The 27720-nt window shown below is 35.8% G+C and overlaps 1 protein-coding gene across 1 annotated transcript in view; it reads right to left on the minus strand.

Moving 5' to 3' along the window:
* Positions 1-27720, minus strand: part of LOC150098881 (extended synaptotagmin-2-like) — a 253180-nt gene that overhangs the window by 156218 nt on the left and 69242 nt on the right. The window contains exons 6-7 of the mRNA XM_090404585.1: positions 20229-20318; positions 2848-2903 (exon numbers count right to left, since the gene is read on the minus strand). Coding sequence (XP_090260711.1) covers positions 2848-2903; positions 20229-20318 — 146 coding nt within the window. The remainder of the gene's footprint in view (positions 1-2847; positions 2904-20228; positions 20319-27720) is intronic.

The raw sequence follows: 27720 nt of genomic DNA on the forward strand, positions 1-27720 counted from the left end.
GGCTATCAAAAGAAGTGGATAGATATAGACCAAAGGGATGGGGGGAGAGAGAGAGAGAGAGAGAGAGAGAGAAAGACCAGTGACAAGATAGAAAGATCAGTGAACAGGCAAATGCCTAATCCTTGAAGAGAAGAAGGAGAGAGTGTATTTTTACTATATTATTGTTGCTTTTACTATTTTCATTGTATTCAGTAAATTTCCCAATATCTTTTAAAATATATTGTTAAATTAAGATAGTTTTTAAAGAAAGATGCCAAAACTTGGAAGAATGAGAGAACAGTGTCAAAAGCAAAGAAATGCATCAAATTATTCAGATGAGTAATTATTATAGACGACTTAAATTATGCAAATATTGATTGCGTATCAGAGAAAGCTCATGGTAAGAATGAAGAAGAATTTATTGAACTGTTGCATGACCACTTTCAAGCAGCATGTGAAAGAAGCAACTCAAGGACAAAAAGTATTATATTTGATCATAACATCAGAAGGTGTCTCATTTATCATTTAAAGAAGCGACTATTTTGCCACCAGTTGGAAAGAGTGATCATACCATACTTACCTGGGAAGTGGCCAACTATATGAATGTTCCAATCAGGAGAGATTATATGCTGAACTATCAATCTGGAAATTATGACAAATTCAGGAGAATACTATTTTTGGTTCAAAAGTATCAGATGTTGAATGGGAAATATATCAGCAGTGCATGGGAAGTTTTGAAAAGATGCTTAAATGATGTGGTATCAGAATATGTCCCTAGAATTCAAAGAACAATATGGAAGTAAAATGGATAAGCAATCTCTATAAACAAAAGATCCATAAAATTATGTAGAAGGAATATCGTGAGAATAAGTGACAAGAGTTATGAAATACATAAAGCTCAGGTAAGAAAAGTTGAGTACTGCACGGAAAGCTGTTTGAAGTATGAAAAGAAATTGGCTACATGAGCTAAAGGCAACCCAAAAGAATTTTATCATTATGCTGCAAGTAAAAGAAAGAATGACTGTGGAAGAATAACTTTACTGAATACAGATGGTACCCTAGCATCAGAAGCAGTGAGGTAATTTAAAAAAATAAGTCCTCACTTCACCAAGATCTATCAACCTGGTGTATGTAACATAGTGCACAGTGCTACCACTATTCCTTGTGGATAAAAATTCAGTAATTTTGACAGATGGGATATCAGCATGAGTGCTAAAGGAATGTTCAGCCAAACTTGCTAAGCCCCTGACATTGTTTGTGTAATTTGAGGCTGGTGTGTGTGTGTGTGCATATATAAAATAATGCAGTTCCAAAAAGTCATTCTTGATATCTTTCTGCATATATAATACTTCCTAATTTTACCACTGTAACTAAAATTAAATTACTTTATACGAGGGTGGTCTGAAAAGTTCTCGGCCTAACAATGAAAATATGAATTTATAATTTCAAAATTTTTATTTTTCAACACAATCTCCCTTAAGACTAATACATTTATTCCAGCAATGCTCCATCACCATTATCCCATCCCTGTAATGGCTCTCAGTAAGTTCTGAAAAATATCCCTCTATCTTGATTCGAAGAAAAACACTGACCAGCAAGGAAGAGTTTTAGTTTTAGGAAGAGATAGAAGTCAGAGGGAGCCAAATCTGGGGAACAGGGTGGATATTCCAACAATTTATAGTGCAGATCCCTTAATTTTCCCATTGCCAAAACACCTTTGTGCAGATGCATTGTCCTGATGAAAGATGATTTTTTTCTTCTGCAAACTGGGTCTTTTCTCATGAATATTTTTGTCTAGTCTGGTTAAAAAGATCGGAATAATATTCCCCAGTTATTGTTTTACCCTTTTCAAGATAATTAATAAACAAAATGCCTTTAGTATCCCAAAACACCGATGCCATGACCTTTCCTGCTGATGGAACCGACTGTTTTCTTTGGCACTAAACAACCAGCTTCTGTCTCCACTGTTTTGACTGCTGTTTGGATTCTGGTGTGTAATGGTGAATCCAAGTCTCATCCATAGTAATAAATTGATGCACAAAATCAGTTTTATTCTTGTTAAAACGCTTCAAACACTGTTCAGAGATTTTCACGCGAGCGCATTTTTGATCTGCTGTGACCAAGCGTGGCACCCACCTTGCACAAAGCTTTTTCATTTGCAATTCTTCATGCAAAATATATCCTACATGTTCTTTTGAAGTGCCTATAGTCTCAGCAATTTCATGCACTTTGACTCGCTGGTCATCCAATAGCATATCGTGCACTTGATCAATGATTTCTGGTGTTGTTACACTTTTTGGACATCCTTCACATGGATCATCTGCAAGGTTGGTATGGCTACGCTTAAACTCGGCAGCCCATTTCTTATTTGTCGAAAACAAAGAAGAGTACCAATAAACTTTTAGCAACTTCAAATGAATTTCGTTAAACCTTCTTTTTACAAAGAATTTTATAAACACACGATACTCATTTTATCCATTTCAAGGGATATACACAACACTTTTGCTTCAGACAGCTGTATAAAACAAACTATTTGATAGAATGACTTGCAATTTCACATGGATACTTATGACAGATGTTTCAACTTAGAAAAAAAAATATTGTGCTGATAGTGTTGCCATCTATGGTCGAGGCTGAAAACTTTTCAGACCACCCACATAATTAAAAGACTGAGCAAAGAATATAATACAATTTTGGACTTTTTTTTTTTTTTTAAAATTAAGACCTGCAATAATAAAGGACTATAGTAATCAAAATATAACAACTGAATAAAAACCATATTTTCAACTGCATTTTACAACAAATCTACTATTTAGGAAACTATCAGAGAAAACCTCAATGAAAATGCAGAAAATAAACAGCACTTACCCTATTCCTGGCATATCCAAAAAATTAGCCATGTTTGTCATTGTAAAATCAATCAACTGCAAGTCAAAGGCCAAATTTTAGTAATAAAATATATTTTATTATGATGCTTTACTCAAATATGGTATATAAAATAAGATAGAAAACATACAACACTGCATGCACATGTCCATGATCTAAGAGTTAACTTCACTGTGTACATTATTTCTGTCACTTGTTTATTAGCACAAGTAAACAAATATTTTGGTCTTCATATTAAATGGCAGTTATTACTGTCCAAGTGCAAGATGACAGACATGACTAAGCTAACTGGTCCTGTTGGTGCATAATGTTCATCTGGAAAAAACATTAATTACACTGGCCAACAAAAAAAATTTTTATTTCTGCTGATTATGATCTGACACTTGTTTTTTACTAATTTGGGTGCGCTGATTTCAAATATCAAACCCATTTTTCTCTATCACGTCAGGTTTTTCCTTTTGATAATTCATAAGTTTTTGATAGTTTTAAGGAGGCAGTACTATTTAGAGGATCAAAAAAATCGATTTTTTAATATTATTTTCTGAAAGTATGTACTTATAAAAATCTGTTCCTAACTTTTTATCAAGAAATTCGAAAAATTCCCGAAGATATAGCCTATTATCCAAAGCGGTACGCAGATCAGAATTGGAGTGCTCACCGTTCTCGCTTGTTAGTAAACGAATAAATGCATAAGAACCTGCAACGGCACGTACTGGCGCTTTGGATGCGAGAGAGACCGATAAACGACCTAATACATTTAGGTGATGAAAAGTAGGCGATGACAACTGCCTAAAACAAATGAATGCTATATGCATCATAGTTCAGACTTCTGGTTATAATAAGAATAAGAAAAAAATTGTGTATCCAAATCTCGACTCAGCAATTCGGCCAGTTGCTCATTCCAATGAAATAGCCGTGCCAATTTATAAAGGACGTTTACTAACAAGCGAGAGCGGCGAGCGCTCCGATTCTGATCTGCGCACCGCTTTGAATAATAGGCTATATCTTCGGAAATTTTTCGAATTTCTTGATAAAAAGTTAGGAACAGATTTTTAAAAGTACATACTTTCAGAAAATAATATTAAAAAATTGATTTTTTTGATCCTCTAAATAGTACTGCCTCCTTAAAACTATCAAAAACTTACAAATTAGCAAAAAGAAAATGCCATAGAGGAAAATACTGACGTGATAGAGAAAAATGGGTTTGATATTTGAAATCAGCGTACCCAAATTAGTAAAAAACAAGTCTCATATAAAAGTCAGCAAAAATTGTGTTGGCCAGTGTTAATCTAACAAAATACATGTGAGAAGTTTGATAACTTTTTCTCAAAAGAGTATCTTCACAAGTATTCCATGATGCCAGACAGTATCAAGATCTGCTAAGTTGTGGAGGAATATCATGCAAAAAAAAAAAAGTTCATTTCAGTAAGTTTCAAAGTTTTAAAATGACCATTTGAGCATTATCTCAAATCTAATTCCAAAAGAGAAATCAGAAGAGGAGGCCACCACGATACTATATAGCAGTTCTTCCCATGAAAGAAAGTTCCTTGTGAACAGAAATCAGTTTTCTGTATGTCTAGTGTTTGCTATAACCATAAACAAAGAATTAAACCTAAGTTCAAGAAAATATACTTATATATTAACCAAATATGTTCATCTTAAACAGATATATTTTGGAATGATAACTATAAGATGGAAACATTCATGCAACAGTGATCAGAGAAAGGAAGAAATAGCTATATATTATTCAATAATAAACAAACTTCATGAATAAGTAGGTAAATGTAAAAATGGGAAACTGAAATATGTGAATTGTCTGAAGGTACCAATAGTAAAGTAGACGGGATTCTGAAACATAAGATAGGGCAATTGACTAAAACAAAAAAAAAAAAAAAAAGCAAAGGCTCATTCTCGTTAAAGACCTAAATAACAGTAGAAAATAAAAATTGAATGAAAAGGCAAAGTTAACAATAGTGATGAGTACTCACTGGATTTCTGTTCAGGACAAACTATTCATTACCAACACCACATCCTAACATAAATATGTGAATAGATTCACATGGACAGATCATACAAGAAATAAGACTCAATGAATGCGTTATTGCTGATATCTTCAGACTGATTTAGGATACAAGAGTACATTGAAGATTTGAAACAGGAAGTGATCTCCATTTCAGTTTGATAGGATAAAAAACGAGTCAATTTACATTTAAAAGTCAAATATATACTGCTTTTAAAAAATCTAAGCTGAGCAGCATTCAGGTGTCAACTGAACAGCTTAAATATACATATAGCATTGGAGAGAAAGTGAAACAATGAAAACAAAAATTAACCCTTATATACCCAGCAGGAAAATATGAAAATAAAAATTTTAATTCAGACAGAGAGGAAAATGGTTTGTTTTCATTTCCTATCTTTAAGGACTGAAGGTAGAAAAATGCTCTTAGTGCAAAGTCTCAAGAAGAGGCAATCCTGGAAAAAAAGACATCACATGGGAAGTTACCAGTAAGTCAGCACATGCCCTTATAGAGAGTACAGAGAGGAATGCAGAAAATCTAAATTATGTGTAAAAGTAGCTGAACAAAGTTAAGAAGATTCTGGAATAAACATAGAAATAAATATTATAAATGAAAAATCTTAGAAATGGAGGAAAGAGTACCACAAAAGAAATCAGATATGATAAAGATAGTAAAAATGAAAGACAAGGAAATTCTAAATGTCTGCAATAATTACTTCTAAAAATTATTCAATGAGAAACCCACCAGAAGAACAGTGGTAAAAATTATTCAGAAAGAAAGTTATTAAGTAAATTTCAGTGTTTCAAATAGGAGAGCTATCAGAAATCTGTAATGTCGACAAACAGATGGAGTAGATGTTCTTCAAGAAGGAATAGACATTTAGAGTGGCTATAGTACAATGCACAGAGGTCTGGCTCCACAAATGACTGCAATTAATCTTGTATCTTGGATTAAAAATAAAACAGCTGAAAAAGAAAACAGATATCAAGTTCTAAGAAAAATTAGAAAAGTGAAGTGAAAATATGAAAGAAAAGAAGATATCAGAAAAGAACTTGACATTGTGAGCATTCAAGAATATATGAGCAAGACTAATTAAGGACTATTTCTACTGCTCCAGTAGAATTGGAGAAGAAAACATGTATGATGACAGAAAAAAATTATCTACAGGGAAAACTAAGAACTAGGTGTATAGTAGTGTCTTAGAAGAAAAAAAAAGTCACATCTGAAATTGGTTACTAATGTATTCTTAATGTATGTAATACTATCATAGTATACAAGAATAATTATTAGGGATTAACTGTGTAAAAATAAATATTTACAGTAATCAAAGTGTCATGGGTATCTGGAGTACAATTTGAAGATGATATTGTATCGTAAACATAGACAAAGATTAATAATGCAGATATGAAATGATGAGTGGTAGAAGAACATGGCGATTATTTTATTTATTTATTATTATTATTTTTTTTTTGGATATCAAACCTACATACTGAAGGTTGCAAAATCTATATGCTGTAACAACACTAGTGTTGTGTCCCCCTTTCTTAAATTCTATTAATATATGTACTATATGCTGGGTCCTTCCTAAGGAGTCATGTGGTACCTCTAAAACACAAAGGAAATGCCTCACGGTCGAGCCAAAACCAGCGTGGCAAAGTCTTTGAAATCTCACTTCTCTTAAAGCATTAGGAATATTTATATTTTTTTGCTGTGCCATCTAAGCTATTAGATTAAGTTAAACATGTCTTAATCAAGAAGTGATCTCAAAGGTGTACCATAATGACTACTGATTTGCAATCGTGACCTATAACATAATCTATTTTCTTCCGCTTAGATTCGTATATTTTTTGCAAGTGGTGCATCGGATTCTAATACTCAGACACTCGGATTAAAGATAGCAAAGGTTTATTTGAGACATTAATACAATTTACAATACAAAGAGACTCAATCCAAACCTTCAATGTTAATCAGAGAAAATTATAGGTATCCTTATTAAGTTAGGACATCAAGAAGCAACATCAATATGTTATTTCACAAATTGACAAAACTTGACTGCAATATTCACATTAATCTTTACTTCATTTCAAAAACATACACATTAGTTTAACCATATAGGAGTTACCTTACTATGCGTTCTAATATTAAGGTGCTACAGTCCTGTCTTAATTATATGAAAGTCCTCAATCCTCAATTTCCCTTAATCTCATTTTTATAACATCTAAATTTTCTTATACACATTATATAGACAAAGAATTTTAAACTTTACCGTACACACTGGTTCTTCATACTTGTCCCTTCAACTTCTGCCTGCCGTTCTCTGATCGATCTCCCTTCTGATTCATTTAGTCGGTGCTATGGCATTGATTTCTTCGGTCAAAGACAAGTCCACACGATCCCAGCATAACTAGCCACTCCAGATATAACGATGGCGTAAGGCGATTCTGCTTCCGTGAGGCCTGTTGCCTAGATGCTGAGCCCTTTCCATGGATTGCCCGTCAGTCGAACGGAGATGTGTTCTTTCATCATAAGATTAGGAGCGCGTGATCCTTCCAGCTTGTAAGCTGGCATATCCTATTACCGCCCTCGGGATTCCTAACAGAACTCTTTGCTGATCTTTCTTCCGAGCACTCCTGGACAGAGACGCTCCTCCGTGCAACCGTCTACCCACCAGAATACGCTAGACTACCAGCCAAGAGAGAAGAGAAAAAAAAGCCCTCTGGGGGGGGAGGGGTCCTAACCCTTTTATATCATCTCCCCTATCAGCAATCACTGTAACTCACCCAACATGTATAATTTCTCCCATGTGGGTCTCGTTTCGTATAGTTTCTTTATTCTAACCACTTGTCTCTGCACGTGACTGCCTGGGGGCAGTCGCGTGCCCACGTCAGCATGCCCGCGCACTTTGAACCTTTGTTTGCAGCAGCTTAATGCAAGTCATGCTACAAAACATTGTATTATTAATTCTAACAAAATATTATTAATTTATAACGTATCACTGGCATTATACAATCAAGTAAGTATTCCTTCCTTGAAATATTCACAATCTTTTTTCTTTATAATAATGTAATCTATATTTTACCAGTTGCATACAGCACATACCTAAAAGCAAGCATGTTCCCTATAGGTTTTTCTTGTTAAACGATGATAAAATTAGAATTCTTAGGAAAATCTCAATTTATCAAAGTTTAACACTAGTGCTGTGTGTGTGTGCGCACGTGCACGCGCAACACACACACAAATTATGACTAGTGATATAAGTGTAATTATAATGAATGTCCTATGTCCTAAATGAATTTATTAAAAACAAATTATGAGCGGTGTCAAAGAATAGTAGGATAGATTTAAATCATATACTACACAACATTTCTTGAAGTAATCTGCTCTTCTGTAGGACTTCTTTTTCCAGAAAATCTTATTATATGTGGAGGTGATATACTCTACAGCATCTTCCTTGCAATGAACAGCTGCAAGTCTTCCAGACTGGGCAAATATAAGCCACAGGTGCAAAGAATCTGATAACAAGAATTCCAATGTAGGAAGTTGCAATTTAATGTCCAGAGTTCTAAATATCTTGAGAATCCAATGGGATTCCCTAGAGCTTAGATCACTTGCATCTGTGATTTATCATATCATATTACAGGTAATCTGTGCCTAATCATCCCAAGAAATTTAAGAAATACCATATATCACTTACCATAACTTGAACAGCCTAAAACATGTGGAATATGCTATTGTCTACAAACCTCAGAGTCAATGGAAAAAAAATAGTCTTACACAAGAGTAGGTTTTCCATGTAGAAAGACTATATAAAGAAAGCTGCAAACAGATGAAGGGACCTATCTTTATTTCTGTCACAGAAGCTTCTGCAGTTGTTACGATCGTTGGAAGTTTTCTGGAAAAATGTGGAACAGGAATGAAAAAAAAAAAATTTTTTTTTGCTTGCTTAAACTAGTATTATCTAGGCTCTTGAGAGATGTGCATAGTCTGTAATTAACACTGACAAGAAAAACAATGCAGTGCAAAATTTGTTTAAAATTGCACAATCTACTCTTGTGTAAAACTAGTTCTGTTGGAATTATCAAGGTTCTGCAGAAGTGAGTTACTTTCAAGAAAGCAAATCTCACTTCAAATTGCAAATACTGTTCTTGGAAACAGCTTATATTCTTACAGAATAAGCACTACCCTGATAACTGCCACAGACCTAAAGGTTGATTTTAAACAAATTTTAAATTCCACCTCATCTTCCCATCAGTATCAAAGAAAGCCACTGTAAAACTAATAAATAACTCCATATTTGAGCATTTCTGGTCAAACAGCTGCCTTTCTATATTTTAGGTTTCTGATGGCTTTTCAATCTTAAGTACTGATATATGTACTCCTGATTGCATTCATCTTTAACATTTTCTACCACTCTTCTGTCGCTCCATCTTTATCTTCACTTTTCATGTCACCTTTATCATCTTTGATTCCTTTTACAGTACTTTTTCCTCCATTTCTAAACTTTTTCAAGAGCCTCCACCCCAGAACATTTCGCAACCCTCCTGATATTTATCTTCTATATTCTTACCAAAGTCTTCTGATGACTTTTGTTTACCTACTTCTACACACTGCTTTCACTTTCTTAAATTTTCTCTCTATTTTCTCACAGCACATGCTGACTTACTTTCCAGATACTTTCAATATGCTTTATACTTGCAGAAAACTTCATATCTCTCTGGATAAATTAATGAAAAACATTTTCTTCAGACTGCCAATAAGTCTCCAAGGTTTGATTCTTGTTTTAAATTTTTCCTTTTTTCTGGAATAATATTTGCATATTTGAGTTCACCTCTGAAAGCTGCTCAACTAATTCTTTTTTAAAACTTTTGTACACATTTTTCTTTTCAATAAGCAATTCATTTTAATCTTGCTCAAAAAACCAAGTATGAAAATATCACTATTACAAGAACATAGTCAATATTCATACTAAAATTCATATTATTAATGACTAGCTCATGTCCTCAAAAGAAATCCAGCAAAAGTTGCATTGTCTCCATGATGGTTTACCCACATCACTACTTTAAATTGCATGCTATTCCAGATGATTATCCTTGTGTTCAGAGTTAAGTACTATTTCCTTTCCATGATCATTATTTCGCAAACAAAAACATTTTGGAATTATTTAGAAGAGTCTTCATGTTTTTATCTTTGTTTCAGTAACACTAATTACATCAATGTAGTACTTCAAATTCTTCTGCCAGTTCCACTTTGCTGTTGATATTTGTTATATGTTAATAGTGCATAACTCAAGTTTGAATTTGTTTCAACAGCTGACTTTTCATAGTTTGTTCACTGAAAGAAAAAAAAAAAAAAAAAAAAAACTCTGGAGATGTGTATATGTGTGTGTATATGTAAGGCTTGTTTAATTGAGCAATATGCCAGCCAGCATGACATTTCATGTTGCTGTACCATCATTGTCTTTTTTCTTTTTTTTTTTTAACCAACACAGAATACAATTTGGCTAGCTAAATCTCTAACTGAAGCACATCCTCATTTATGCAGTATTCAGGTATATACCTACTGAGTACCACATATGGATTCTCCACATTCCTTAAAAGGCTATATAGAGGTTTCTTACCAATTATTTAGCCTTAAATGACCCCAACATATGAATCGCCCATATATTACAAAAAATTGAGACTCCCAATCAGAGAAAGGTTGTAAATCTACAGTACATTACCCTGAGTAGGGTAAGGGTTTTATATATTTTAAAAAATATTTAAAAAAATAATTTATAAGACTATATATCCAAATAATAAAATACAAAATAACTAATTTATTTCTAAAGGCATTACCAGTTCCATCTTTCTAGATTTCATTCGGTGCATTACGCAAAAGTGAAAAAACAGAGACGCATAAAAAAACACTAAGTACATCTACCAAAGTTTTGAATGATCAGTGGACTGCTCATATTTGAGCAGTCATTGATAATTTAAATGAATTTTTTAAATGAAATAATTTAAATGACTTTTTGGACCAGCTGCACTGTTGTTCTTTTGCACAAGGATGTGGTCTCGTGGACACCATAGCTGAATAGTAGAGAAATCAATCGGAAAGCTGCGGCTGAGGTTGACATTAAGATGAATAGGAATGAGTGCAATTTCTGTTGATCAAGATTTTTCTTTCACGTTCATCATAGCATTAATACAGTCATATCTCGAAGTTACGCGGTAGGTGGGACCAACAAAAATCGCATAAGTCGAATTCGCGTAACTCGGGGTATAATTTTGCATGTATTTTATATATACAAACATACAAAATATTAGTTAATTGGGACCAAAAGTTTAAAAAACACCTATTTTTTTTAAGAAATATAATCATAATTGTAGTTTTTTCGTACATAAAAAAAAGAAAGTTATTTCGATGTTGATGGTTTCATAAAATCTAATAGATTCGTCTGACGGCATAATGTCTTTTTCTTGTCACGCAAAATTTCTTCATAGCAAGCTAATGATTTTTTTATTCCTTGCCTTGTGGCTACAATTCTTTCCTCGTTAGAATCTATGTCCTCCAAAATCTGTAAACCTTTCTTTTATGATTGTTCTTACTGTGGATTCCTGTAGATCTAACTTCTTTGCTAGCTCACAAATTTTCATTCCGCCTTCAAAATCCTTAATAATGTTGAGTTTTGTTTCCAAAGTCAATGTTTTTCTTTTCTTGCTAGCTGTAGAAGAATCGGACTTGCTTCTTTTGGACGACATTATTTTTTATGTGATAAAATTTTTATCAAGAGCATAACATTAAACAATCGCAAGGTTTGTAGACCATAAAAATCGTGTATGAATGGAGACCGCACGAAACACAGCAGTACTTGTTCACAGCATGTGCGACACTCGTGAATGCGGCCGGTGCCGGAAAGATATGACTAGTGGTGAGGTGTGAAGTGGGATGGGAATACGTACATATAAGAAACCGTGTAACTCCAGATTCGCGTAAGTCGGTGTATGACTGTATATGATTTCAGATATATCCCAGTTTTGCTGAGTGTATAGTGGATTGACACACACAATGCAGAAACTCTGCTCTAGAAGCCAAACATGGAAAACTTTATCAAGCCACTTCAGTCTAATGAGTGGCATGGTGTGGTCTCTCCTCAGACGATGAAATTCATCTCCCACTTAAACATTCACGATCATGTCCATGGCAGGATTCAAACCCACAGTATGTTGGAGAATATGTATATATCAATTTGGCCAACAACAAGCAAATTCACAAATTAGATGAATTATTTTCTCATGCACGTTCTACTTCTGCCATTTCTAAAGTTATATAATGCTACTTGAAAATGGCATCCATCATTCAGATGGGTTTATCTAAACTTTTTTTTTTATATATATTGATCCCATATATAAGAGGTTGAAGGATCTATATGCACATCAGTGCATTGTCTGGGGGTGTAGGGAGAGGAGTCAGAAGTTTATTAACATATTTTAAAGAGCTGCAGGTTGTAGGTGTTTGGAAATACCTATTTTCATAGGCTGTTCCAAATGACAGAGGTAAATGGAATAAAAGAGGAAGAAGAAAAGAAGATTCAGTGTGTTTGCAATTGCACAGTAAAGGGATGCTGGGAAGCTGCTGCTGCTCTTTTTTGATATACAGGGTGTTCGGGATAAATTTGACATATTTATAATTAATTATATTTTTCCGTAAGTTACATGTATTAACACACACTTCTCTTCATTTAAAAGTTTGGACCCTTCTTCATTCATATACAAGATGTCAGAAAGGATGGATAGCTGGAACCCACCTGAATCATGGAAGAGAATAACTTGTATCATGATGATTCGTGCCCGCCATCAAAATAAGGATATTACGACTGTTGCCCAATGCTCCCTGAATACAGTAAAAACAATCAGGCATGAACTAGAGACTTGCAATGGTGACTACGAGGATGTAGCAAGAAGAAAGATCCCTAGCAGACGATCTGATTGCGTTCGTACAGCAGAATTCCTCGCAAATCTGCAGGAACAGGTGTTGAAGAACCCTGGCATTGGAATTCGGGCTTTGTTCGTGGAGTTGCTAACTGTAGTCAAGCCCTGGATAACAAGGGTAGGCAATGGTAGGCCGTATGTATGGCAGCAGGATTCGGCCCCTTGCCACACCTCTGGGAAAAGTCAAAAATGGTTGTCTGAAAATTTCTACGACTTCACCAGTCCAAATGTTTGGCCTCCAAACTCCCCAGACCTTAACCCCATGGATTATTTTGTATGGGGCGCAGTTGAAAAAGACACCAATCGCACTTCCAGTAATACAAAAGCCCAGTTAATGGATAAAATTAAAACAGTTTTTGCGGCCCTTCCCAGGGAGACTGTAGCATCAGCTTGTTCGAGGTTCCGAAGCAGAATTGAAGCTGTGATCGATGCTAATGGTGGTTATTTTGAGTAAATCTTGTTGATAGTATTGTAATTAACTCTGCCTGTAATGTTTTTTTGTCAATTGATTAAATTTAATAGATACAAAGAAGATTTTCTTTTTCCTTACGAAACTGTCAAATTTATCCCGAACACCCTGTATTTGATCAGAAACAGAGCAGCTGCTGCTGCTCTGATATGCCTGTTAATACAGGCATATCAGAAACTGTGGATAAGATAAGCAGTGATTGAGAGTAGGTCATTTATGTAAATGAGAAAGAAGGCAGGTGATAGGACAGAGCCCTGAGATACTCCTGCATTTGGTGGTGAAGTCCAAAGAGGGTGAGCCATCAACTACAACACACAGTGAGAGAGGAAGCTGGCAATCCAATTACAAAGGGCAGTAGGTAGACCAAAGGATGGTGGTGGTTTGTTTAGCAGGCCTAATTCCAGACATCATCAAAAGCTCTGGAAATGACAAGTTTCTCAAAACCTTTCCATTGCACATGTCCAGTGGCAGGTAATGTACGCTGAGGTCAGCTATGGATCTTGAATTGCAGAATCCATACTGGTGGTTGCCTTCTATGTAGTGGAGAAGTTAGCTACTGATGACTTTCTCCATTATTTTAGATAGGACTGAGGTGATGACAATTTGTCAGTAGTTAAAAAAACTACTAATTTTCTTGACCAAAAAGCTCTGGAAAGACTTTTATTGGGATTATATTGATCAAGTGCATATAATAAACAACTAAGTTATACCAACTAGTTTCACCAACTAAGCCTGTTGGCATCTTCAGGGTTCATAACTGATGTAAGGCACACTAAAAAGTAAAAAACCACAACAGTTGCCCGCTGTATACAAAACCTTAACAGGAACCAAGGACTAATCTTGCCCATGATCTGGAAGACCCTTATCAGATCCTTCAACTCACCAGAACTGAATTATAGTGCCAACTATAGAACGTTCCTAAATAACAACAAGTGATATCATCCACGCTCTATGAATGTATTGTACGCGCTCTGTTCTTTGTTTAATATAATTGGAATCGGTTGATTATAGTTTGTAACAGTTTTTTACCTTTTAGTGCCTTACATCAGTTATGTACCCTGAAGATGCCAACAGACTTAGTTGGTGAAACTAGTTGGTATAACTTAGTTGTTTATTATATGCACTTGATCAATATAATCCCAATAAGTCTTTCCAGAATTTGTCAGTAGTTTGACAGTAAACTGTCAAAATCTATCTCCATTTTTTGGAAAAAACTGGATATGTGATTGCTTCTACACATTGAGATAAGTAGTAGCTATGTATAATAGACTGAAGAGATGATACAGGACAGGTGTTAGCCCTGGAGCACAATGTTTGAAAACAAATGGAGAGATGCCATCAGGACTAGGAGACTTTTTAATGTCCAAATTATTTAGTAATTTTCTGATGTTTTTTGTCAAAAAACTACAGGATTCACATGGTATTAGAATTCGAGTATAGTGAGAGGCAATTTCCTTTGGTCACCAATGCAAGAGTTTGAAGAAAAGAGTAATGCTAGGAAGTCAGCTTTATCTTTGGGTCAATTAACAGTGGTGCTATCTGGATGAGAGAGAGGTGGAAATGCAAGTGCCACCCAACAGCCTTAGCAATGGACCAGAAACCATAGCTTCCATTTGGACAGGAGGCAAGTTTTCTGCTGTTGGCCTTTATGAAGTCAGATTTAGATCTCCTGATGACTGTTTTGCATTTGTTGCATGCTTTGGTATAGGCAAGGTATGAAAAGTGGAGTTCTTGATGTGAACCATCTGCAGTGGCTCGCATCAAGAACTTTTTTCTGTGACTTTTTGTTTGTTTTTTTGACTGCTCTTACCTTTCTTTTGAAATTTTGAATTTGAATGCCTTCATACCAGAAAGGATAATTTAATTTCTGTGACTTGTTCAGAGCAGATGTTAGGGTCAGATGAACTGAAGCAATATTCAGACCATGGAAAGGAGTAGAAGTTCCAAAGATCATCCCATTTAGCACCTTTGAAGTGCCAAAGGATATGAGATTGGGAGTGGCTTCAGGAAGGGCATTCCGTAAGTTTACCTCAACAATATATTTGGAGGGATAAATGGTTAAAAAGAGATTCAGGGTATTGGGTGAGTGAAGAGGGTTATCAGGAATTCACATAGGTAGATGAACACTTTGTGTTAGGTCTTTGTTTAAGGCAAAGCTTTCCACTTCTCGTCCAACTTGGTTGGTGTTGGAAAAGGAGAAAGCCAGTTGGAATTATGGACTCAAGGTCATCCAGGAAGAGAGGTCCAAGCAGTTAGAGTTGGGAGAACAGTAAATGCAGCAGATGAATATTACTACATGGAGCAAGGAAACCTTAAGCCAGAGGAGGTGAAAGCAGGGGATTCTAAATTAGCCACTCCTTGGCATGCAATGCCTGATCTCACAAAAGCACAGGCACCACCTTGTGGTGAAAAGAATTATGAAACATGTAATTTGGAGGTGGACAGTAGTAGATGTAGATGCTATTTGGATTTATGTTAACAGTAAGAGGTCTGGCCTGGATGACTGCAAGTGATGGTGAATGTCATTTATGTTGGTGTTAATGCCATAAATGTCAGTGAAGTGGATGTGAAAGCGAGTTTTTAATGAGGAGAGTTTGGCATGGTTTGTATGTAGTGATTGGTTGAAGTATGTATTTTTTTTTTTATTGGAATTAGTTGAGAAAGAGAGAGAGATTCCTTTTTGTTGCAGTGTCACTGCCATTGTTATAAGGTTCATCATTAGTGTGTTCATGGTCAGATGGAAGGATAGAGTGGGAACATGCAGTGAGAGGATATACTCTTGGACGTGACATCCATACAGAGAGTGACCAGTTTCACTGACATAACATGGCCTCGACAAACCATGCCTCCTGCATACCACTCAGCTCCCTCAGCTATCCAGGCGTGACCTGGCAGAGTATGTGGCAGCAGGATTATGTACTAGTTGATCAGGAAGTCTCCTGACTTATTACTGAGACGTTCAGGCCAGTGCACTAACTGGCAGCTGGGGGGGAGGAAGCATAAATGCATAAATTGGAATCCTTTCTCTGAAGACCAAACATGGCATATGCCACTTCAGGCCTCCAATAAGCTGGGTGGTGGCATTTCACCGGCAAATCATCTACCATGTAGTTGTCTAGGTGGCATTTCCTCCAACTAGGAAGATATCCCTTTATAGTGGAAATACTCACTGGTTTTGTCAGAGCTCCTTCTGTAAGCAGACGACACCATGGGAAGGCTAAGTTAACTCGATAGGGAGGGTTGTATATTAATAGTGCATCACCTACCCATTAAATGCCCAAAAAAGGAAAAAAGAGGAACAACAGCTACTCAAAACTCTATTCGCAGTCCAACTTCAATCCCACCAAACCAAATTTCTACTTCTCTCATCCAATATACCCTATGAATTATATTTTCCAATTACTCAAGAAGATTAATAAGTTCATTCTCTTTTCTTTATCTCTTACCCACGTTCAGTACTGATGTGCTATAGGTTCTGCAGTGTTTTTGTGTATAGTCTAACATGCAATATCATAGATGAAGAATTCCACATGTTTTCTTTCATATATCTGTTATTTGCCTATTCTCTGCAAATATCTAAGTTCATATTATAACATTTTCACCTGATGTATACTTATCTTTCAACAGATGTCTAACCTACACACACACACATTAGTTATTTTCTAAATAACTAGTGCATTATTCTACAAGTACATTATCTTACATTTTCACTCTTCCTTGGAGGGAGGGGGGGGGTTGAACTGCACATTAGGATATTTTCAAGGATGGCCAGTTAAATTAGTATATGTTTATCTGATTTTATTATATCTCAAGTATATATAGTGAATTTTGTGAATTTTTTTTTCAGAGATTTGGCAGGTTGCTACATGACAAGTCTATATTTAAGTTGTAATTAATGGACTTGAATATCAGAACTGTATAGAGAAGTAAGAAGCACTGCTAAGGAAGAGGTCAAGTTCTGCTGGACTGACTGCAACAATTACTGTTCATATTTTATGGATAGTGATTTCAATGGATTTCAGTAAGATATTCAGTTGCTTGCAGATTATATAAAGCTAGAGAGGATTATCAAGAACAGTTATATGTAGCAACTGTTTAAGAAGATTTAAATTAGGTGGATGAACGGGATGTAGTCCATCTTCTATACATAAACTGTATAGAGTATTTACCATGAATACCAGTTTAACATGGCTAAGTGTAAGATTTTAAGCTATGGTATCTACAGATGGAAGACTGTATATTCTGTTGGAGGAGCAGAAGAAATATGGAATCTGGGGATGACGGTTGTAGAATTAAGTTCAGAGGAGATGCAGCAAAGTTGGTGAAGACAACACTGAGGTTACTGCAACAATGTGAAGGGTGCATTAATAGGGACAATCAGACCCAAAACTGGATTACTTTTCTCAGATATTATCACCTAGCATTGCAGACAGGGAGATGTGCTGATTAATCAATAGGTAATCTGCTCTTTAGCTAATTAATCAGTTTTATGAAATCATTCATTTCTTATTAAATTTAAGCTAGATGTTTTCTGCTCACAGACCCATCAAATGGCTTAAATATACTAAAAAGGATTAAAGGAAATATTTTTTGAGTTTGATGCTGTTACTGCAATTATGTTGATTGATATTGAGAATACGTTGATACTGAAGATGCATAGAAATTATATTCTTGGTTTAATCCTTTATCCAAGTGTTAACATACAAAGTTTGCATATGAAGTACTTCAAGATTGGGCTAATCGTAAATAGAGGCTAATGACTTCGCATCAATTGCCTTTGTATCCCATAATGCAAAGCACACCAGCTGTGTATAATACTATGCATTAAGGGAAGGACCAATACCCAGACCGGTTTCAACCTTTATTGAGGTATGTTAAAGTGCAAGGATAACTCTCCAAAACTCTGAGTGATCTGCAAGATAACTCTAACCTCACTGAGTGACCCTAAAGGATCACTACTTAACTCATCACTCCAGGACAGAAAACTCAGCAGTGGTGCCACTTAGTGAAAAGCAAAAACCACCAGTGAGCAGAGCCTCTACTCCCCAGGAAGCAAGCAAAGCCCACTATATTCTTTAAATTCTCCAAAAACTCAGGCAATTCCCCAGATCACTCTAATATCGGCAAGCAACCTGAAGGATCATTTAACTCATTACTCAAAGGTGGTTCTACTCACTGACAGACCCACCCCACCACTGAGCAGAATTCTCAGCAGTGGCTCTACCTAGTGGAAGGACCATCCTACCACCTAGTAGAGCCACTCATATTCTAGGAAGGGGTATCCACAGGACCACTTCAACAGACTTCTCACATCTGCAGCCAAACATGAATCAGTGGGAGCCAAAACCCAGAAGTAATAATATAGAAGTCATATTTCCCATATACAAGTAGTAAAAAAGGTGTCTCACCTTATTATTAAAATATTCTGGATCAGAGAAAGATGTTAAACGTTTTTTAATGTGGTTAGACTATAATTTAAAGATGTAAAGAAATTATATACTTGCTTTAATCCTTTATCCAAGTGTAAGCAAAATTGGTGTACGAAGTATCTTCATGACTGAGTTACTGGTCCTTCCCATAATGCATAGTATTATACATGCCTGAAAGAGGATGCACTTTGCATTATGGGATATTATGCCATCTTTAATTTATAGTCTAACCAAGTGAAAAAACTTTTAACATATTGTATTCAAATTTATCACATTTTTAATACAGTATAGAGCAAAAAAGTTTTACAAAAAGAAATTAAAATTAAACATCCCTAAGTTGTAATGCAAAAAAGTTTCTTTCCCTATTTTCAAGACAATCTATTTCTTATAGGTTCATAAGAATTATACACTAACACTAAACATTTTTTTTTCACTTTAAACTGATGAAGATGGTGTATTTAAATATTTCAAATACATTATTCTCAGTTTACTCAGAGGGAGTGTAACCTGCATGTTTTTCCAGCACAGAAATGGTCTATCATCTCTAGGCAATAATGGCAAATAGTGATTAAGTTCTTGAGCAAAAGATTGAATACCTTTTTTAAGACTGCTCTTTTTTTTTTCCTTGAAAAACTTACACAAGATGACAATTCTTCCATTCCTCCATTTTGAACACTCTCTTAGCAGAAGTTAATTCATCAAATAAACTCACAGTAAAACTTTGTATCCTGATCTTCAGTAGAACTGGATGAAGCACATCCATCCCTTACATTCATTGTAAGCTTCTAATGTCGCAGAAGCTTAGAAGAGAGGATAACATCTAGTATTTCAAGGTTCATTAACAGAACCTGAAGAATTTGTAAAGGTGCACAGCACTAATTCTGAAAACAAAGGAATCACTTTTACAGACTTCCTTATTCTTCAATCAACCATATGGAGACATTCAAATCTCAGGATTTTGAAAGAAGACAAATACAAGATGTTATATTCATGCACTATCATACAATCATTAAGTCATCCAGTAGTATAAGAACTCATCCATTGGGCTTACTCTCTCTCTCTCTCTTTTTGCTCCACAGACACTTCATTATAACAAAAATAGAACATGAAAAATCTACTTCTCTAATAGTTTTAGTAATACTTTCATCAACAAGGCCATAAAAATAAATATAAAACTGCTCTATCTTCAGTTTTTTGGATATTCAAATTATCTCTGGAAATGCTTCAAGATCCCTTGTGATTTATCTTTAGACAAGCTAGGAAATCTGCACCTGTTCAATGCAAGGATTGGCATAAGGAATACAAGTATCTTGCAGAAGAACATTAGTCATTAGCTCCACTGTAACATGCATCCATTAGAACTGCAAGCCAGCATTCCAAATGAATTTCTTAAATTAATAGATGAGCATTTTTATAATAAATTTAAGGAAATATAATAATATATAGTGACACTTTCATAAAAGCAAGTAGTACTTACAGGTGGATTAATAAAAAAAACACTGACACCTCCAACTAATGGTAACTGATTAACTAATGGTTTGAGAACTGCTCTCATTGTTCCATGAACCTGAAAAACAAAATTGATTTATATTAAAGAATGGCATTACTATGCTAAATTACAAATGCAGCAAAGATGCATGGATAAGTTATGCATTTTTTAATAGTTGCTTTATTTGGTGTTTGTGGATGCTTAAGAAAGTGATATTAGTTGCACATCTTCACTTTAAGATTTACTTTTTTATCTTTCATGAACAAAAATGTTAATTTTGTTAAAAAATATGCGTATGGTCTAAACATAAAAAGGTTGATCTGAAATATTTGCAGTGACATTGACTACAGGTAAGGGAAAGTGAGCTGAGATTGCTTTTGTGAGAGAAAAGGTAATTTTGGTGGCATTGAAGGTGACCAGGTTATCTTTGTCCCACTGAAGGATGGTATGAAGATCAGTGTTCCATGTTGGTTGCAGATGACTTCGAAGCTTGAGATGACCAAGAACTACATGGTTTGTCAGGAGTAGAATAAATGAAGTGTCCTATCATTGGCCAAGCTGTGGATAGGATTAGTGGTGATTAAGAGTATGTTGTTTATGTATATAATATATGAGAAAGAAAGATGACAGAACTGAGCCCTCAGGCACTCCTACATGGATGGCAAAGCATATAGACAGAGTGTCATCCAACATGACATGGAGTAAATGACTAGAAAGAAAGCTGGCTATCCAATTACAAAGGATGCAGGAAGACCAAAGGAATGCAGTTTGTTATGCAGGGCTTGATACCAAACACACTCAAAATGGCTAGAAATATCAAGGGTGGCAGCACACATATCTCCAAACCTTTCTATAGCATGTGTCCAGTGGTGAGTAATAGGCTAGGAGTTCAGCTGCAGATCACATAATAGATACTAGTTGTTGCAGATTAATTGACAGACCTCTAGATAGTGAAGAAGACTGTTCATAACTTTCTTCATTATTTTGTCAAGGATTAAGGTGATGGCAATTGGTCAGTAGCTAGACATCAGGTTTTTATCTCCCTTTTTTTGGAATAGACTGTTTACTTCCAGGTGTTGGGATAAGTATCAGCTGAATATAGAAGATTGAAGAAACAGCAAAGAACATGTGTTAGCTCTGGAGCACAATGTTTGAGCACAACCAAGGAAATGTCATCGGAACCAGAAGACTTATCCAAGTTATTCAGTACAGGCAGTCTTCGTATTGCACACAGTAGTGCAAGATTGTAAAAGTGATCATGCAAGATGAAACTGTACAAAGCGATAATAATCAAATTATGATTGTTCCATGACCTATAAAAATTTTGTCAAAACATTAAAAACTCTCAGTGTCAGTTATAAATGTATATGGAAATGAAAAAAATAAAAAATAAAACTAAGTAACATAAAAATTAGGTCACGACTCTGACCAATAGGAAACAGATACACCAAGCCGACATGACATAACCTCCACAAGCTCTAAAGAAGGCACTGTTGAAATGGCTCACACCCTGTTACTCCCACCCCTGATCTTATCCCATCATATCCTTCCCCCAAAAATCCTGTTTTTACCCCCCCCTTCCCAAAGTATTCTCTGCCCACCTTTAATAATATAAAAAAACCTAGGTTTTTCAAAAAGTTCATATACCCCTTTGCCTCACCAATAATTCTCCCACATCTCTGCACCCCCCCCCACTTCCTTTCAATCATACTTCCTTCCTTTAACAGCAGATGAATGTATATCGCCACATGCCGGGATACTGCTGAATAAGAAGACAGCAAGCAACACTACAAAAGGTATGTCCAAATTATTCCTCCTATATATTCTTCATATATCTGTCTATATAAAACATCAGTAATGCCCTAAAATTTGAGTAAAAAGCCAATGACATTATAAAAAGGGGCACTCCTAAAGAAAAATAGGCTAAATAGCCATAAAAATAATAATTAAAAAAGAAAAATAGTAAAACTAATATTCATTTAGTAGAGTGCAATTTAAAAGATTATCTCAAGGGCTTACTTTAGTGAGTGCGAGTGAGGCAAATCAGAGATATCTGATGCTGGACCATGCCTTACTTTAAGCAATATACATGTGTTATATTATCTGTAGACTGGTCCTTACCCTTTAACTTTCTTGATCCTCCCCCCCCCCAATGCTATTAGAGTATTCAAGGACTAGGAATGAATCTTTTTCTATTTTATATATTTTTTTCTCCTCATGCAGTGGGAGTCTGTTTTTCTCTCCAAGGTATTGGCTTACTTAGCAGTTTAAATCCCAATATGCTTGGTCAGCATAGAATGATTGAAAAATGCCCCCTTAAACAAATGGAGTTTAAGAAATGGGAAGTCCTTTCTGGATAGTACATCTGTGAAAAACATCATGATATGGAAATTGAACATCTGTAATTATAATGTCAGAACTTTAAAAGGAGAAGAAAAAGAAGTAAAGCACTGGCAAAAGTAAACTGGGATATTCTTGAACTTTCTGAAATAAGAATAAAAGAAAAAATTACTGAAACAAGCAATTATATTTACATGCTGCTGGAGGAGATCATGGCAAAGAGAAGTTGAAATTATGGTTCATAAAAGATGGAAAAATAGCATTTCACATGCTAAGACTTAAGTGCTGGGAGGACATCATGTTGGAGGTTTAGTGGAATATTTACAGCACTAATAAAGGATTAAAAACTAATTTTAATGCTTCCAGTATTTCGTCTCAGTCACTGAGACATCTTCAGGATTACAAATAATACCCGTAACATACACACATAAAGACAACACAATAGTAAATGAAACACGTGGATGACTCTAAACTCCTACTAGATGGTGCACCCTCTATGGGCATTTTTTAGGTGATCTAAGATGTAAAGCAAGACCTCTGACAATTATTGTTTCCCAAATTTTGGAAGTTTTATGCATCCACATTTGTTTAAATTACATTGATTTCTGATGTCGCTGCAGATTCTAAAAACAGTCTTTCCTTTTTAAATTTACTATGGTGGAGCATTGTGGTTTTCTTTCAGAAGATTCAGCAGTGGTGGTACCATGGTCTGCAAGGCCAGATTGACCATAGTCGTGATTGCAGATGTACGATTTATATTCTTCTAAACTGATAGTCGCTGATCTACCTGTCTGTCTGAAGTAAGCCAACTTGCAGGAACAAGGTACTGAGAGAAGAAGGAGGTGATCTTTGGTAGAATGGATAAGGATATTAAGTTTCTGGTGGGGCTTAAAAGCTGTGTAGAGGTTGTAGTTTTTTTTGTAAAGACCTGGCTATTTTTTCGTATGTGCCATGGATGGAGAGGATGGCGATGGCATTTCTGAAATCCTTCTGAAGCGATGGCCAAGGAATGGGTAAGAACTGATTATTTTTTTAAATTCTGGAATCACTGTAGCCACTGGAAAGGAAGGTGTTGTTTATGTGGTTGGGTTTGGTTGAAAGAGAGGTTTCAAAGATTGTAGGCTCTATTGGTTAGTTTTAATGATGCCATATTGTTGAACGGGATGATGGTGGGAAAGTTTGTGAATATATATGCCTGTGTAAGTGGTTTTTCTATACACAGTGAATGAAAGGCTAGATTCTTTCATGTAGACTACTGAGGAAGGAGTCTAATGTGTCTGGGCCATGTGGCCAAATACAGAACAGATCATCTACGTATCTTAGCCAGGTTTTTGGGGGGCGAGTCTATGGTTGAGGGGTGCTTAAGGGTCAAAGCTGTATAACTGAGAGTAGACCTCCACATAGCCTTTAAAGGAATGCGGAGAACCGACCAAGGCTTCTGACCTAATGTCCAATCCTTACCTTCTCGTGGTGCACCCTGTTGGGTATCTACTTTGATACTGAACGAATGAGGATGGGCTGGCAATTTGGGATTTAGCCGACCAAATTGTATTCTTATTGGTTAAACCAAAATAAAAAATGATGGTACAACATGACAAAATTTCATGCCGGCTGGGGCGTCACCCGGTTAAACAAGGCCCCCGTTGTTTTCGCCAGGGAACCAGGGCGAACAGCGAAAAGTCAGCTACTGGAACAAATCTGAAAACAAACCCCAACTCAACATCACCAGAGTTAAAGATCGGTACTATCAACGTAAGAAGCCTGAATGGCAAAGAAATGGAGCTAGCTGAGGAATTAGATAAGTACCAGATCGACATAATAGGGGTGACTGAAACAAAAAAGACCAAAACTGGTGAGATCTTTCTGAGCAATAAATACAAAATGTTACATTCAGGCAATGACAATCAAGGAAAAGAAGGAGTAGCCATAGTATTCAACACAAAATACGAGGCTAATCTTCTTGAATGGCAGTCAGTCTCAAGTAGAGTAATGTGGGCAAATATGAGAATGGGGAACTGGACAATGAGACTTATTTGTGCCTATGGTCCCACAGAAGGTTCTACTAAGGTAGAAGTGGAGGAATTTTTTGAGGCTTTAGAAAAAGCAACTGACACAATGAAAAAGGAAAAGTTGGTCCTTGTTGGGGATCTAAATAGTAGAGTAGGAAATGATTGTGAGACATACAAAAATATTTTGGGAAAATTTGGAGAAAAGAGCAAAGCTAATAATAATGGCAAATATCTGTTGGATTTCTGCTCAGGACATGGACTGGTTATTACTAACACCATGTTCCAACATAAAAATGTGCACAAATTCACATGGAGAGAAGAGGCTAGGAATAAGAAAAGTCTCATTGACTATGTTATTGTTGATAGTGATGTTTTCTCCCTGGTGCAGGACACCAGAGTGTACAGAGGATTTGAAATTGGAAGTGATCACTATTTAGTCTTGAGCAGGATAAAATTGAATTTCATATTGAAAAGAATAACATGTAAGAAAGTTTTAAAGCGAATAAAAGTTGAGCAGCTCTCAGATGTGAACTGTAGACTAAAATACAGAAATATTATTGAAAAGAAAATGAAAGAGTTTGAGAACAGGAATCAAACCTTGGAGATTCAGTGGCAAACTCTGAAGGAAACATTGATTGATTCTGCCAGAGAGGCATGTGGTGAGGTTGTGTGCAAGGATAAAAAAATCAGAACTCCCTGGTGGACACAGGAAGTTAAACAGGCAGTGAAGGAAAAGAAGAAAGCATATCAAAAGTTCCTGGCAAATAAGTCAGCTTTTACTCTTACAGAATACAGAGACAAATGTAAGAAAGCTAAACAGTGTGTAAAACTAGCTAAACAAAAGTCATGGGAGGACTTTGGCAAGAATATAGAAAATAAATATCAAGAAGGTGGCAAAATATTCTGGAAGTTGTTGAAGAAGCTTAGGAATGGAGGAAAGAGTGCTGTAAAAGGAATTAGAGATGATAAAGGTGAAATGAAAACAGGAGAAAAAGATATCCTTGAAGTATGGAGTAATTACTTTGAAAAACTGCTAAATGAAACAAGCAGTGATGACAGCACAGTGATAAAAAACACTGACCAGGCATGCAGTCAGGAATACATATCCATACTTGAAGTAGAAAAAGCCATCAAAGGTTTGAAATGTGGAAAGACAGCAGCAGTAGATGATATTCGACCAGAAATGCTGAAGTATGGTGGTATAAGAGTCTTACAGTGGCTGCACTGCATAGTTCAGAAAGCCTGGACAGAGGGACGAATTCCTGATGATTGGAGTAGAGCTCTCATAGTACCCATATAAAAAGGGAAATAAAACTGAATGTGAGAATTACAGAGGTATTTCCCTACTGAGTGTTCCTGGCAAGATCTATGCAAGTATACTTGAGAAACGGTTGAGAAGAATTGTGGAAGAAAAGCTTGGTGAAGAACAAGCTGGATTCAGGCCAAATAGAGGCTGTCAGGATCAGATCTTCACTTTACGACAAATAGTCGAGAAAGCATGGGAATATAACAAAGATCTGTATTTAAGTTTTGTCGATTTGGAAAAGGCATATGACAAGGTGCCAAGAGAGAAGCTATTCAATACGCTGCAGTTATATGGTGTCAATGGGGCATTATATCAAGCAATACTTAGTCTTTATTTGAGTTGTAAGTCAGCAGTTAGAATTGAAGGAAGTACAGGAAGATGGTTTAATGTTAAATCTGGTGTGAGACAAGGATGTACATTATCCCCTCCTCTCTGCTATTCATTATCTATATGGATTACATTATGAAGGAATGTGGTATTAAACCTGATATCAAAATTGGAGATGTTAATGTCAGCTCTTTGCTTTATGCGGATGATGTTATACTTCTAAATAAATCCGCTACAAGCCTGCAAGATTCTCTGACTAAATTCAATAGCTGTTGTAATAGATATGGTATGAAGGTCAGCAATAAAAAGACAAAGACAATGCAAATAGGCAGAATCATTGAAAATGCCAACTGTGTTGTGAATGGAGAACCTGTGGAACAAGTAAAACATTTCAGCTACTTAGGCACGATTTTTACTGAAGATGGTAAATTAAATATAGAAATAGACAACAGAATCAGCAAAGCTGGTATCGTGGGAAGTCAATTGAATAAATTCATATGGAATAAGAAAGAAATTAGTCGGAACACTAAATTAGCTGTATACAAGACTGTGTTCAAACTAATTTTAACTTATGGATCTGAGAGCTGGGTCAGAAGTAAAACACTTGACCAAAGACTAGAGACCGCAGATATGAGAGTTCTGAGAAAGATTAGAGGCGTGAACAGATGGCATCAATGGCAATATCATATTAAAAATGAGGATATTAGGAAAGAACTTGACATTGTCAGCATCCAGGAATGCGTTAGCAGAGCTAATCTCAGATGGTATGGTCACTTAAATAGAATGGGAGAGGAAAGATTAGCAAAACAAGTGTTCTCTGCCAGGTTGGCAGGAAAACAACCCAGAGGAAGACCAAGATATAGGTGGATTGATACGGTACAAAGTGCCTTAGACGATAGAAATATAAGATCTGATAATGTTGGAGTCTTGACAAGTAACAGACTGATTTGGAGGAAAATTGTAGATAGGAAGTTAATAATGATGTAATTTTTTCATGTAGTACTGTCATATCCTGTACACCCCTTGAGGGTACATGGCAGGAATTTGATGATGATGATGATGATGAGTCTATGGTTTGTTTTTCAAAATTTTCCATGTAAAAATTGGCAAGAGGGAATGAAAGGGGAGCACCCACAGTGGTTCCTTCTGTTTGTAAATTTTTTCTTCCATGAAAAATAACCAGAATTGATGGCAAAGGAAAAGAGATCTAAGATATCAGAAGGAAAAACGTTTTTTATGCTGTTAGTAAGGTGGGTTGTCAAAGACCCCAAAGATTTTAAATTGGCTATAACTTTTTAATAACGCATGGCAGTGAGTCATGCCTCAGTATAGCTTCCCCTAACCTGCCACTCAACGCCATAGACAACAAGCTGTTGCACGCAAGCAAGTTTAGTGTGGGATCCCCCATCTTACCACTTTTGTTACATTTTCCCACCTTACTAATGCCGGGTTAAGACTGCTAAGGTGTCAATCTAAGGGGGATATTGGTAAATAATGA

This window comes from Typopeltis vanoorti, chromosome 15, assembly GCF_054136105.1.
Source record: "Typopeltis vanoorti isolate ZY-2024b chromosome 15, IOZ_Tvanoo_1.0, whole genome shotgun sequence".
NCBI classification, from domain to species: Eukaryota; Metazoa; Arthropoda; class Arachnida; order Uropygi; family Thelyphonidae; genus Typopeltis; species Typopeltis vanoorti.